Here is a 14485-nt window from a genome sequence, read left to right as displayed (position 1 = left end):
GTTATTTTGTTTTAATGCTTCCAAATCTCTCAAGAGAAGAACAAAGAAAACTTGGTTTAGCCAAGCATTCTCCCCTTTTCATGTTTTCAGTACCCTAAGTTTTGTACCCATCTACCCTTTCACTATACTCCTTTCCAAAACCAGGCAAGCATCCCACATGGGAGTAGGGGCAGGCAGCCAAATTAACCCCATGCTTCTCCCAAGGCAAAATCTCATAACTATGGAGGGATGAGAAAAGACATAAAATCGACTTGTTTTGACTTTAAAGACTTTTTGGACTTTATTTTAGCCAGTAAAATATTAATATAAAAAGAAAACTTACAGAATTAAATGGCATAAGTTTTCTATCACAACAACATCCTTGAAGTGATGGGGACTATTTTCCTCCACTAGATTCAAATTATCTACTTCCAGTACATTCTTTTAAAAAATAACAGCTTTACTAAATACATTGCATATTGCTTATTTTTAATTTTTTTGTTTCATATCATGGCATCAAGTAATCAATAAAGGTTAAAAATACAGATACATAATAGAAAAAATCCTTTCACTTTAAAGCCAACACCTTTCAGCCATGTCTTTTACTTTCTGCTCAGTCTCTACTTTCAGTAAGATTTAACCACTTAAGGAAATTGTTTTAAAAGCAGTTAAAAATAATGATTAAATTATGGGATTTACATGAAAGAAATCCTCAGCCCATTTATTTTTTTTTTAAAATCATGGCAATTTGTTTTTTAAAAGGTGTTTGAAGTCCTTGAATCTACCTCTTGGCACCATTAAAAGGGAGTAGTTTATAATCCCCTAATGTGCTTAAATAAAGCCTTCAATAGTTTAAATTGTTATTAAACATCTTTTGGGATTATAATTTTATGGCTTTTTTTTGCCTGATTAGATGATGAATGTGAAGATCATCAAATACTCATCATATAACAAACCAATTACACTGTATAATCCCCAAAATGAGGTTTGAATCCCAGCATTTTAAATTAAGCTGGATTTAAAGGAGGCAGAGTATTCGCAATAAGTAAAAACACTTGAAAAGAACACCCCACAAACTCCCTTCTCCTAGTTTTGAACAAAAAGGTATTTATATCAATTCCAAGTACCAATTTATACCAATAATACCATTGCTCAGACAAAAGCCTAAGATGGGCTGAAGCACAAACTAACTCTGTTGCCACAATTAAATTTACACAGATTTAACTGTTAGCAAGATTATTTTTTAATTCCCCTCCCCCAAGCTTTTCCCTTATTTCACTGAGGAATGTACATTACAGTGAGGAGATATGCTTGAAAAATTTGGGGGGAGAGATGACCCCTGAATGTTAAGTGATCAAGGAAAAAAAAAAATTTAAAAAAAATTTTAGAAGTCTAAAAGTCCTGTAAAACATTGCTGGGCTGCAACACACCCTGAATTTACCCTTAGGGTGACTTTCTAAAGCAAAGCACAAAACTGGTTTGCCTCAGTCCCTCATCCAGACCCTGCCATGGCATTTAATGCTCATCTGACGCCACTCCACAAGACTCTCCTCAATTTTGACTCAACTTTAGCAGTTCTTCACCAAATTATTCTTCTTCTTTTATTTTTTGTTTTGTTCTAGACAGTAACTAGCTCCCATCTCAAATTTATAGCAAAATCCTAAAACCAGATTTCATAAACCTCCAAATTCATGAGATGGTGTCATAAACTACCATGAAAAATTTTGACAAGCTCCACAACTACATTTTGCCCAACTAACAGCCCACCTGAGCAACTCTTCCAACCCAGATGTTTAAGCAAAATTAAATTAGAACACCAAGCAGTTATAAAAATATCCTGCAAGTGTGAGTCTGGTCAGCACTTTAGCAATTGTTTTAGCTGATTGTTTTTATTGTTATTATTCCAAGAGGAGAAAAAAAGGGCAATTTGGATGAATTTATCCCCTGATTTATCCCTTGAGAAGCTTCAGAGCATACTGCCTGCATCTGCAGAGGACAGTGCTTGCCTACCCTTTGGGCATATGTCAACTCAGTTCTGCACATCAGTCAAAATACTGGGGGGGTGGTGGTGCTGGAGCCTGACACTGAGTGGGAACTCCTGCCCAAACACTTTGGCATCCGGAGAGAAAAAAATTAATTTCCTCCTGAGCATGAAACAAGAACTAGGGGACAAACCTTCGGAAATGAAGTCAGTACACAGAGGAAGACTTAAAGCTCTTGGAGATGGAATAACTGCATAGAAGGAACTAACCCAACCTATCCACTTTTGAAAGGCTATAATTGTCCAATATTTATTTTAGGTCTTTCCAACCAATAATTATTAGTATGACAGACATAGCAATTACTGTCTATTTTATTTAATTCTATGCTACTGGTGTGTATTAAGAATACAACTGTGAAAAAAACCCTGCTTTTGAAAAGGAGGACTCCCAACTAACACCTCAGTTAGGAAGCACCAATGGTCAATGGGATGCCGGATTTTGCACTTAACTGCTGCTCATTTCTTCTCTGCCATTTTTCAGATGGCAAAGTGAAGGCAGGTAAAGTGCTAGGGGCAAAAGAGAGGTATCACCAGTCATGACATATCCCCTGCCTAAACAGAACCATCCCTCTGTCTTTCCTCACCTCCCACTTTATGGAGGACCTGGTGTTCACCCTACAGAAGACCAAATCCACTGATAATTAAATGGGTAAATAAATAAATAAACAAACTGTATGGGATCTCTGCTTTCCTCAGGATGATCTCCCTCCTGCAGCAAGGACACCAGGTGGGGACACCACCTATACCATTGTGCAGTGTTATAAGAGCAGCCATGAAGCCCAGATGCCCTCAAAAATGAACAGGAGTTTTAATTCCTTCAGTCTCTCCCCCCACTACTCCTCAGCTCTTATCACAGCCATTTTTTGGGCCTGGGTATGTTTTGCTGTTTTCTGCACCTCAAGCAGCCTGTGAACATGCTCTGCTGCTCCAGTGCTTGGAAGAGCCTACAATGTTCTTCAGACATGTTTTATTTCGAGGAAACTGTTCAAGATCCTACTTAGGGTGTGTTTCAAGGTCCTGCCTGGAGGTCAGACTGGATACAGCAATTCTGTTTTTCTGAACTGATCAGATAAATCTGAATCTACCATGCTGCCCTGTAAAAAAACTGCATGCTTCACATGGCTGGGGATGCACTGGGGATGCACCGGGGATGGTGGATTTTTAAAGCAAGCTTTAGCTCAGTGTTACAAGATAGAAAATGCAGCATTGCACAGGTCCTGGAGGGAATGGTTCTTTCTGTATTTGAGTCTTCCAGAAGCAGAGACCACCTTACAAGCAGATGTCCAGATATTGTCTCCCAGGGGCTGCTAGGAGCCTGGAGCAAGCTCAGTAGGCACTCTCCTCTTTTGAACACTATTACCACACAGGAGAAGAGCGAAAAGCCACTAAAACCCTGCACCTAACACAGGTGAAACAGCAAGGGGGTCTGTTCAATCTGTTCCCTAGTCCTGAGACTAAGCATGAAATTAGCTGCAGGGTCAGGTCAAGCTCATGTAGTTAAATGCTCTACACAGGGCGGCTCCCACCACAAAGGCTTTTTAGAGACACCCTGTAGCCTTCTGCCATATTCCCAGGAAGGCATTTGGAATGCCCAGGCTAAGAGTGCACTGAAGACTGCTCAAACAGTTTGCCAGTATTGACCTTTGTGTTCCTGTGCTCAGATTTAGGTGATGCTTTATTTACTGGCACAAACACAAAAACAGGCCACTTTCAGGAAAAAAATATTTATAGTACTTAATTTGAAATTCCTCACGGGAAACTACAGGAACTGACAAGCAGTTGTTCAGTGTTCCCTGGTGTGCCTTGTCCTGACTGCAGAGCTCCCAGGGCCTCCCCTGACTCCTGAACCTAAGAGTACCTAACAGGTACATCAGGCTGGTGTGAGCACTGCTGCTGGCACAGCACCCATGGACTGCTCTGGGGGTGGATGTCCTGCAGAGAGGTACCAGGTGTCAACCCATCTTGGGTGAGGACCTACAAAGGAGGAGCCATCACCACCAAAGGGACCTCAGCCTTTGGGAAGCGATGAACACACCAGACAAGGCTAAGGACCTGGCAAAGCTGGGGCATGGCTGACATGGAATCTGCCAGAGAGATTAACCTGGAGATATCTGAGGCCCTCTCTGGCCTCCAAGGAGCAGGGATCCAACATGAAGGTTCATTCATAGCAACCCAGGCCCGCACAGGACAGGATTCCCTGCCTGATCCCCGTGCTGACAAGAGTCATGGCAGATATCTGGTTTCTTGGCTCAGCAGCGGATGGAGGGGTGATGTGCATGAGCACTTCCTCCTCTTTATGAGTACACCCTTGGCACAGCTCCCACCAGGGCTGGGCAAGCTGGCCAGCTTCTAGTTTCATCCTGACCCTAGCTACAGGCAGAGGAGAGTCAGCTACGGGGTTAGAGGCAGGAGCCTTTCTTCACCACCACCTGCAGGCATCCTAGCAGCCCTTTCCTGACCCTTATCCTCCTGGCACAGAAAGGCTGAGGCAAAAAACCTGGGGCTCAAAGCCCAGATCCCCATGGTGAATAAAAACACAGTGACAGATCACCATAATTTGATGAAGAAGGAGAATGGCATTAGAAACATTTTTTCTAGGGGCTAATGTTTGAAGGTGTGGTGTGTATTATAAAGCCTTGAGAGCAGCTGCAGCATCCAGCTTAACCCCACACACCTGTACAGAGCTTTGATTTCTAATCCCAGGAATAAATAACCCCATACAGGTAGCTGTGGTAACAGAAATAACTGTGCATACCCCCACCACTTCCTAACATTAAATACAGGGGTAACTTACACTCTGGGAATGAGAATGTCTCAAAGAAAAAAATTATACTTTGCTATTAAACCAGATACATTCAGACCTTTCATCATGAAGCTTCTGATGATCTCTGACAAACATATGAATAAGGTCTTTGTTTGCTTTTGGCTTTGTTTTTTAATCTCCCCAATTGTTTTCTGCAATTCTCTGGAGCATAGAACCAGGGGCCAAATGCTGCTCTGTGCTCCAATGCAGTGATACCCACTGCAAAGCAGGACAGGTCTGCAAGGTTGTGTTCATATAAGCTTTAAGTAAAAATCACATTTGGCAGTGATGTCCCCTTAACAACTGTGTCTCAAACAAACAAATCTAAAAACAACACACACACAAAAAACCCCCATACCATAAAAACATACGCTCTATGCTCTTCCCCTGGCATCTAGCAAATGAGGCAACAACAACAACTCTGCTCAGAAAAGTCCCTCTACTGCCTGGCAGCAACATCATATGTATTTTTTGCTTTCTATGACTACTACAACTATGACATTATCCATGTTTTATTTTGCATATGTGATCTAGAGTTCACTTACTGTTAGATGCTGGAACAGCCATGCCCTCATGATATTTGTGGCTACTTTGGGAAAGATGCCACGCTTTTTATGTCGCTTTTTGTCCTTATCTGGATCATCATCATCACCTGTGCTGGGGGAAGCTACACTGTTGTCCAAGCCGTCACCTGTAAATATAGTGAATCAAATTTTGACTTATGCTACCTTTATATACTTCAGCCGAAGCCTGGCTTTGGGTATAAACTGCATGAATATTTAAATGAGGTATAAATTCTTTAACAATGTAATTCACCAGGGGTTGAGGGGATGGGGGAAGGGGAGGGAAGAGACATGGGGAGAGGGAGGGGCTCAGAAATGTGTTAGCCCCATGCCTGTTTATCTTGAAGGACAGTGTGGCCATCTCCGCCATTGTAACCCAGAATAAAAAGTGCTTACAAATTATAAAAAAATATTTGCAAGCATCCAACTTGCAAAGGTGGAAATGCTGGCTCTTCTTCACACCTGGTCACTTCCCAAAGATTCATCCCAATCAGCTACTTTGGCTGAGCTGACAATTAGGAAAGCATCAAGGGTGTTCTGGGATGGGGATCATGACATGTGTGAAGCTGGGTGCCTCATCCCACCCTGGGGTGTGAAAAGTGGGGTGAATGCAGCTCCCTTGCAACATCATATGCTCTCAGCAAATTCAGAAAAAACCCAGATTATTGAGGCATTGCTTATGTTAAGTCTTTTACAGATGTTGGACTTCCCCTGATTCTTTGATAGGAGGTGGGTAGCTAACTGGGTCCCCTCTTCCCAGCCCCAGCCAAAAGAAATTCAGAGGGGGATAAGCAGGGACCAATTTGACATACACCATTAGGAATTAACACCCTGCTTTGTGCCAGTGTGCCATATTCGTAATAGGTGTCTGCTTCTGTGAAACAATCACTGATCCAGAATGAATTTCCTTAACGCAGAGAAGGTCTCAGACAGTTCTCATCACGTTAGCAACACGTCTGTGGGAGGATGCCACTGTGCAACAGCCCGCCTGGCTCTGGGCTGATGGCTTAGCGGCCAAGGGAAAACAAAAGTTGCAGTGCCTAGCAGTTTGCATGCAATTTCTGTTGCAAACACTGAAAGCAGTTTATAAACAAGCCCACAGAGCAAAGAAGTCTTTGTGTTGAATGCATGTGGACTGAACAACATATCCTGGCTTCCAAAGACACTGTATTTGTAGCAACACAGAGTTGTGATGTTATTAGGCAAGTGGTTTTTGCACCCCTGGGCAAGAATGATGAAGAAAGTAATCTCAGTTTGGCTGAATACAAACTATCTCTATTAGGGACAGAATTAAAATAAATTTTTAAAAAAGGGATGCAGACTGTCATGATTTGTTAAACAGCTTTCAGCACCAAAAAAAAAAGCTATTATTAGTGTTATATTCTTAGCGTGGCAAATTTATAATTGTCCTTATGACTTGGCCTGTGTCTTTAATGAAACTGTAACCTTGGGTAGTTACAGACAAACACAAGATTTTTATGAAGAAATTAGATATCCAACAAATTCTTTGAAAGCCCAGTATGTAAAAAAAGGCTTTTATACAGAGAAGCAATTCACCATATAAAATAATAATTCATAAAAGAAACATGAGCAAAGGAAACAACTCAACAGCATTTAAAATTCCACGGGCTAATCTACTTTCTGTCTGCAAGAGGCAAACAAGGAAAAGAAAAGTATTACGCATTCATTGATTAAAAATGAAAAGCTTCTAACCTAATGACACTGCCTTTCACCACCTCCCTGCCATTGTCCACCCACCCTCTCTCCCCACCCCATTTTTTTAAAAATATACTCATTTCAAACCCCCTTCAGATTAATTTAGCAGGCATTGCCTCATGCCTGATGGGAGGAGGACTCATTGATAATTTATGGAAATATCTACTATAATCCAAGGGAGATGACTTTTTTTCCAGCTTTGTGCATCAATAGATAATCAAGGCCTTCAAGCAGCCTTAGCTTCCCATTACCTCGGGCAAAAGAATTCCTGAAAGCATGCCTCCAGGGCACCTGAATTATATCCTCCATTAGGGGAGGAAAAGCTTTCTGCATTCCACCTATAACACTCCCCAGAACCTTTCCTGTTTATTTCTGCTGTATGAAAGCAGAAGCATTAGGAACAGGATTTTTTAAGTGAAGACTTATGTAGATACAATGGAGAAACCTTTCAAGCGCGAGCCAGATCACCTCCTTCAATCCCGGGCAGTGACCTATCCCAAATAAAAGGTTTCTGTTACATCATTAGCTCAAGCCAAAAACAGCCTTGGCTTAATGCATAGTTTGTTCTTCCTACTGTTTTTAGGCAAATACTGCTACTTTACTCCCATCTGGGAGGGAAATTACACTGCTGGGCTGTAATCTAAGACAAGATTTTCATTGGAAGCAAATGCTTTCAATCCAGTGTAAATACTGGTGTATGTTCAGAAAAGCCTAAAACAATAAACCCTGGCCTCGACCGACACAAGTTAGAGAAAGTGAAAAGCAGTGAGGGGATAAGAAAGCACCCGGCTATCCTTGGAGCAAAGGCTTCAGTAGACTTCTGTAAATTGTTTAACCTCTTCCACTTTTTTTAAATGGAAAATTGATCCCGTAAAGACTGAAACCACAGAGAGAAGTCTAAATGGTCAATTGTGGATTTTAGTATTTCCATCTACTTTGCAACTCGATACACTCACCTCTCTGAGGTCTCCAGAGATTTCCCCCTCCTTTTCTTTTTCCCCCCCTCTTTTCCTCCTTTTAAAGATCACTAAACAAACTTGAAGCACCACTGACCAGCCACACGGTAGCAGCTACGAATTGCATTTGTAAAATGTCGGTGGCAACTCTGCTCCTGAAGTTGACTTCTCCTGCCGCCAAATGAAGGCGAACTGAAAAGGTGGAAATAATCATAGAAATGATGCTAGTCCATAAACAAGCTTACAGCCTCATTAGTATAGCGGGAGGCTCCGCTGGGTGATTTATGCTTGTTTTGCTGATGCCATGAGGAAATGCCATAGGGCAACTTTAGCCAGCTGCTAATGGTTTCTGACAGCTTCTTAGCAACTAGTGCAAGCAACGCTGTGGCGTTTGCTAGTGACAGAAACCGAAAATGTCATATTATCTGCCCATGTGTCACGAAGTCCGTGTGGCAATTAACTAGTAGGCCAGTGACTGAGGGGCCACAGGCTCTTCAGAATGGCCCATGGCTATTTGGGGTCAAAGCGGGCGCAGCGTTCGCCTTTATGCTGCACATATGCGTGGGTGTGTGCATGATCCCCATCGAGCTCCCTCTGCCCTGCTCCCCGATCAGTTTGGTCCATGCAGATCCTTTGTCCATGGAGAAACTCCATCTCACTTTCTCTTTAGGCATGGCATGACATTATCAGAGGAACTGCAAGTAATCTGTCTTGATATGATGGTTGGAAATGGCACTTTAATTGGCAATACCTGATTCCCTGGTTTTGAGTGCTGGATCCGAAGGTGCTAGCTGTTTTTCTGCTCGCTCGCAAATTAGTCTAAAAGGATTTAAGATCACTGAAGCAGACTCGCTGCCTGTCAAATTGCTGGGAGCACAGCAACTCTGCACAGCAACTAGATGCTATTTAAGAAAAAAAAAGCAAACGCAGAGCCTGTAAGGAGCAGAAGGAGAGCCCAGACTCCGCACGCCCGTTCCCTGGCGAGCAGAACCAGGCGCTATATGTCAAACTGTCAAACCTTTCAGCGTGGTCGTTTGCCCTTTCAAATAATTTTTAAGAATTGTTTTTACACAATTTTTTATAGGCCATGGTCTAGTGAAAGAGGCCAACCAACAGAGAAAGGAATTTGTACTACAATTCGTCCATGGACAATTTCTTGACAGACCCGGGCCAATCCCCACGGAGCAAGGCAGGTGACCTGTGGCAGCTCCCTGGCTGTTGGGGAGCTCCGATTTCAAACGCCCTCAACTCCAGCATCCCAGAGTTGCCTATTTAAGCACACCCAGGCATTTAGGCTGTGCTATCTTGTTCCATTCAAGAAGGGATAAAGCAGCATTTATCGTATTCAGTCCTGCTGAATGGCTCAGACTGGCCATGCCAGCAGGGGCTCCTCTCACTGCGTTCCCGTCTCCACTGTCACCGTGCCTTACAACCTCCCTTCCCCTCCCACTCCCCCAAAAATCAGAGGCAGAAGCAGCAAAGGGCAAGCGACTTTGTAGCAGCCCCTCAAGTGGGTAATGCTCTCTTTGTCCCGGGTGATATGTTATAAACCTTTGTTGACAAAATAGGTGCTTCGGGAGAGCAACTTGGCACAGGCACTTGCCTTCAGCAGCCATGGTCGTGGCAGGAGTTTACTGGTGATTCAAACTCTCCCTCACTCCCACACCAAACTCCAGTTAAATGTCATCACCTTGCGACACTGGAAAGTCTGGCAGTGTGGCACAGCTGGGCGACTTTCAGCCACTCCAGCTCCCAAATCTACTCTCAAACCTCAACCATCGAGGCTGCCCAGATATGATATAAATATTCCCAATCCCAAGTCATGGAGGTTTCTGAAAGGATGTGAAATTCAGATGTTCTAAAAATTCTAGCCTTTTGCTTGACTACAAAACCCATGCCTCTGCATGGAGCTCTTTAGACAACCATCCTCAAATGATTTTAACCAACCAGAAACTTCAGTATCAAAGTTCCAAATACAGCTTTACTAAAAGTACCTTCACCAGATGTAACAGCTTATTTCTCACTCCACATAGCCCTGTCCTACTATCAAGTCTGCTTCCCATTCCTCTGACAGGACATCTGAGAGGGCTTTTGGGGTCTAGTGTTAAATTTTCTGGGAGAGGGTAAGAGCAGGGCACCAGCTTTGCTGAGATATACCAAACACTAAGACGAACACTTCCAGCTTATACAGCCCAGTTCTACACAGGAATCTACATACACTGCTTTAAGGAGTTCACAGGAGAAAATGTTAAAGATGTGCACCCAGAAGCCCTAGGAAAGGCCTGGAGCAACTTTTAAGTGGACTGACTAAAAGCTCCTTATGTTCAACTTATTTGTATGTGTCCAAATGTCTCCTGTTAAAAACAGTTTCTGCCTCCTAGAAGAACTTCACAGTTTGCATTTACTTTTGTATTTCATGAGCTAATATAATTTAAATATACACTGTGTTTGGACAAAACCTGTTGACTTCTGTAATAGATTTATAATGCATTCAGTGCTATGAACTGAAACATCTAACATGATGGCCCAAAATTCAGGGTCTTTTCAGTATTGTCTTTTTTTTTCCCTAATTCTATCATAATTTTTTGCAATCATTTAAATGCAAGTTCCTCAAATTCCTGCTTCTGTAGCATGAGAAATCTTAAACTGCCAAAGCTAAGTATTTAACTGCTCACTGTCCATCCATGTTTAGCTGTCCATCTACAGCTCTGTTGGTTCCTTTCTCTTTTAAATATTCCAAGAACCAAAAACTTTTCAGTAACCTTTCCAAGTAAGTGGAAAGGAAGATTCATTAGCTTCAAGCAACATAATGTACTAGAGAGACTGTAAGTGGCAAAATTGCTTTCCTTAACCTTTCTTTTGTGTCATATACCAATTTAGAGTAACTACTGTGATTTCCACAGCTTTACCTGTGTTATCCCTTACAGAAACAAAACTCCAGTTTACCCACACATCCACCATGACAACTTTTCATGGAGCAAACCAGGCTTATGTGTGATATTTTCCTATAAGGTACAAAATTATAAATTCTCAAATAAAGCAGGTCCACAGATGCAACAAACTTTTCTGTGAAGCAAGAGAGGGAATATGTTCACAGGAAATAGAAAAAGGATCATCATTTCAGACCACCAGCTTTGAACAGATTTGGGCAACCAAAGAATGTGGAAATTTCTTTATATATATATATTTTTCAATTTGTTTCAGACACAACCAACTTGGCACAGGAATGTGGTGAGCAGAAGTCACACCCAAATGACTCTGACATGAGTCAGTGCAGCTATTATTCACGTCCATAAGTACCAAAGGACAAGTTCACCACTCAGGAAGTATCATTCCTCCTTAGAGCAAGGTGGCTAAAAAGGCAAGCTGAGCAGCACAGGGGCTGAGTGCTCAGGTATGCAGGAGAGAGCTGGAAGGCACTGACACAGTCTGTGGGTATGTGTCCAGCTGCTAAACCAAGCTGTACCTATCCATTGAGGAGAAACACAAATTTTAACATTAAAAGGCCATTAAGTTTAGAATATTTCCCCAAAACACATCATTTTAAAATTTAAAGAGACATGCATATATTGCATATGTAACATTAACTCACTGATGGTTCTCAATCTGCCAATGCCCAAGCAAAGCATGAGAATGGGACTACCAAAAAAAGGTACTTCAGAAAACATAAAATAAATATGGAATTTCTTTACTGGGAAAAGCATTTTCTATTATTTTGGATCCACGTGAAGAAGCACCCACTCCTGGAGCTCCTGAGGTCATTGGCAATCACCTCAGCACAGAGTGGCCTACAGAATGCCCGAAAAATAATTTACTATGATGATGTAGCTCTGCTTGTGAATTTGAAAAGTGGTGTTGATGAGGGACCTTTTTTTTTCATATTCCTTTAGGAGAAAGCCTCCTCAAATATACTTAATAAAAAGTTAATGAGGAACAACAAGGTTGGAAATGAGGATTAGCAAGGAACAAATACCACGTGCCTGAGTATGCACAAATATCTTAAGGAGATGCAGTGCATGTTTCATGCAAGGATTCAGATCATGACATAAACAGTGGGATGTTGTCAGTCACAGATAGCATCCATATTTACAAGATACTAAAGGACACAGTTGCAAAAATATCCTACACAAATATTCACAAATAGTGAAACCTGGAAAAGTATAAATTACACTGTGGCATTTCACAAACTTTCAAAGCTTTTTCTTAAATCGCATTTTGTTTTTCAGAGACAAGAGCACCTTTTTCTAGGAACTCAACCTTTTTTTTTTTTTTACTTGAATACCCTTCATGCAAGCAATGAGCAAATCAGTTGTCTATGCAAAGAGTAAAAACAGCATTGACAAATAGTGGGGGAAAACCCACAGATTTTACTCATTTCCATTTCTTTGGCAGCTTTTTATAGCTGAAATGAAGCAAACCTCTTCTCTTGCACCAGGAAGCACTTCTTCACGAGGTTCAGAAAACTACGTTATTATGGGTAAGTTGTGCCATATTTCTGGAGCTGTGCATCACCAAATGAAATACTAAAAAGAAAGCAACTCATTGTATGGGAAGCAAACAACTTTCTGCTGCCAGCAACAGAAGTTTACTTTGAGCAGTTGGAAGCAAATACCCTACAGAAAAGTATCTGGCTAAACAGAAAAACATCCTGCTTTAACCAAGAATGGTAAAAAGCTTTAAAAGTTGGGGAGTTTTTTCCCCTAACCTAAAAGCCACCATGATGGCTCTACAACTTCTTGGGAAAAGCTGCTTTTCCTCTCTTTGTTCAAATACAGGTCTTTTTTATGAAATCTATCCTCTCCAACCTCATCAGGAGAACTAGTCCCATTAGTTGCATTCTCCATGAAAAGTCAACTACACACAACTGAGACCCGGGTAAATCCACCAGTGGATCCCATCCGACTTACTTCCTTGCAAAGCAGGAACACAAGAAGCAGCAGGAGCACAGGACAGCTCCACCATGGGGGAAATACGCCCAAGTAATGCCCCAAATGGCCATGAGGTCAACTTCTGTAAATCTCTACAGCTCCTTAACAACTGGCTCTATCTTTGTGTTTATCCAGCTCCTAAGACACTTGACTCTTGGACTGAGCACAAGCAGCTATAAGAGGCTCAAAGCTAAGTTCAGAAGCATATTATGTATAAACTAAGGGACGCGTTATCTGTAGAAACAGTTTATTATGTGGAGCATTTAAGTAGGCTTCCTTCCCTAAACATAGCTAAATTGCCTTGTGCCCTGCCTACATGCCTACTCCAGAGGATGCCTGCTCCAGAGAAGACATTGTAGATTTCCAGTTTTACAACAGAAAATATGAGCCAGAACCTTGACACTGTCCAAATAATTCAAAATGAGGTTGTTCTATCGAAAATAGTTAAAAAAAAATGTTGGGCAAGACAAGCCAAAATACTTGGGATTGTTGAACCAAACAAAAGCATTTTACTTTGGGTAGTGCGAGACCAATCAGTGCTGGCCCAAGCTGCAGTTTGCACTGCAGGAACTATAGCTCAGATACTGTTTGCCTCAAGTCCTCTTTTGCAGAGCTGGATCCCCTAAGCCACCAGAGTCATCCAGCCATAATGAACAGGAGAAGGTCAGTCTAACTGCAGCTCAGGCAAGTCAGGATTCATGACCCACCAAACCCACATGAGATATTTTCCATTGGAAGTTGCCATGTGCTTTGTGTCAAGTAAAAAAGTTCTTGTGGATACACAATGTATTTTCTTCTACTGCCATCCACTTTAAAGTAGCATCAAAGCCAAAAAACTTTCCCTGTCCCTAGGCCATCAGTTACATCATTTGACAATAAAAACCAAGACACAAATGAAAGAAAACGAACATTGAACTTCACTTTGCATGACATGGCTGCATCACATACCCTTACTTCCCCACATACGGTGACATATATTGTCACTTTGCAACTGCAAAAGGCAGCTCTAAAAGTGATGAGAATAAAATGTCCCTACCTCATCTACCTTTCCTCTTTTGACAGCAACAACATCTCCACTGCCACTGCTAAAAACTAACCATCACGTCATACAGCCTTATAAAGATCCACTTGCTCCAGCAAATCCCAGCCCCTGAACCCTGCCGACTGGGCAGCCAGTGAAAAAACATCTAAACATCTGGCTTTAAACCCATGACACAAATCAATTATTTCCTTGTACTTAAAGCAAAAGGAAGATAATTAAGGTTTGTTATGGAGTGTTACTCCAAAAACCTTCACGAGGCAACCTAGTAATTCCCACTGCATTACCCTGTATCTCACAGCTATGGAGAAGAGGGCAAGGAAGAGGTTTGGCCATGTCCACTCAGAAGAACCTCAACTTCCAGAAGCTGTCTTTGAGCTGCCTGCTGGCCTAAACTACTGGGCAGAGAGGCTCAGAACGTCAGGGACTTGTGAATCTTCTAGTGCCTGGGCTTCATATG

At 41.9% G+C, this 14485-nt stretch overlaps 1 protein-coding gene across 3 annotated transcripts in view; it reads right to left on the bottom strand.

The window, feature by feature from the left end:
• The window catches only part of MEIS1 (Meis homeobox 1), a 107085-nt gene that overhangs the window by 45571 nt on the left and 47029 nt on the right, over positions 1-14485 (bottom strand). For all 3 annotated transcript variants that reach the window (XM_054290243.1, XM_054290245.1, XM_054290242.1), the window contains exon 8: positions 5369-5514. In XM_054290243.1, the coding sequence (XP_054146218.1) occupies positions 5369-5514 (146 nt within the window). The remainder of the gene's footprint in view (positions 1-5368; positions 5515-14485) is intronic.

Source organism: Melozone crissalis, unplaced genomic scaffold (assembly GCF_028551555.1).
Source record: "Melozone crissalis strain CALT ecotype California unplaced genomic scaffold, PUWL_Pcris_2 ptg000081l_1, whole genome shotgun sequence".
In the NCBI taxonomy this organism is placed as follows: Eukaryota; Metazoa; Chordata; class Aves; order Passeriformes; family Passerellidae; genus Melozone; species Melozone crissalis.
Note: the sequence above shows the minus strand (reverse complement) of the source record. Positions and strands in the feature narration are given on the sequence as shown.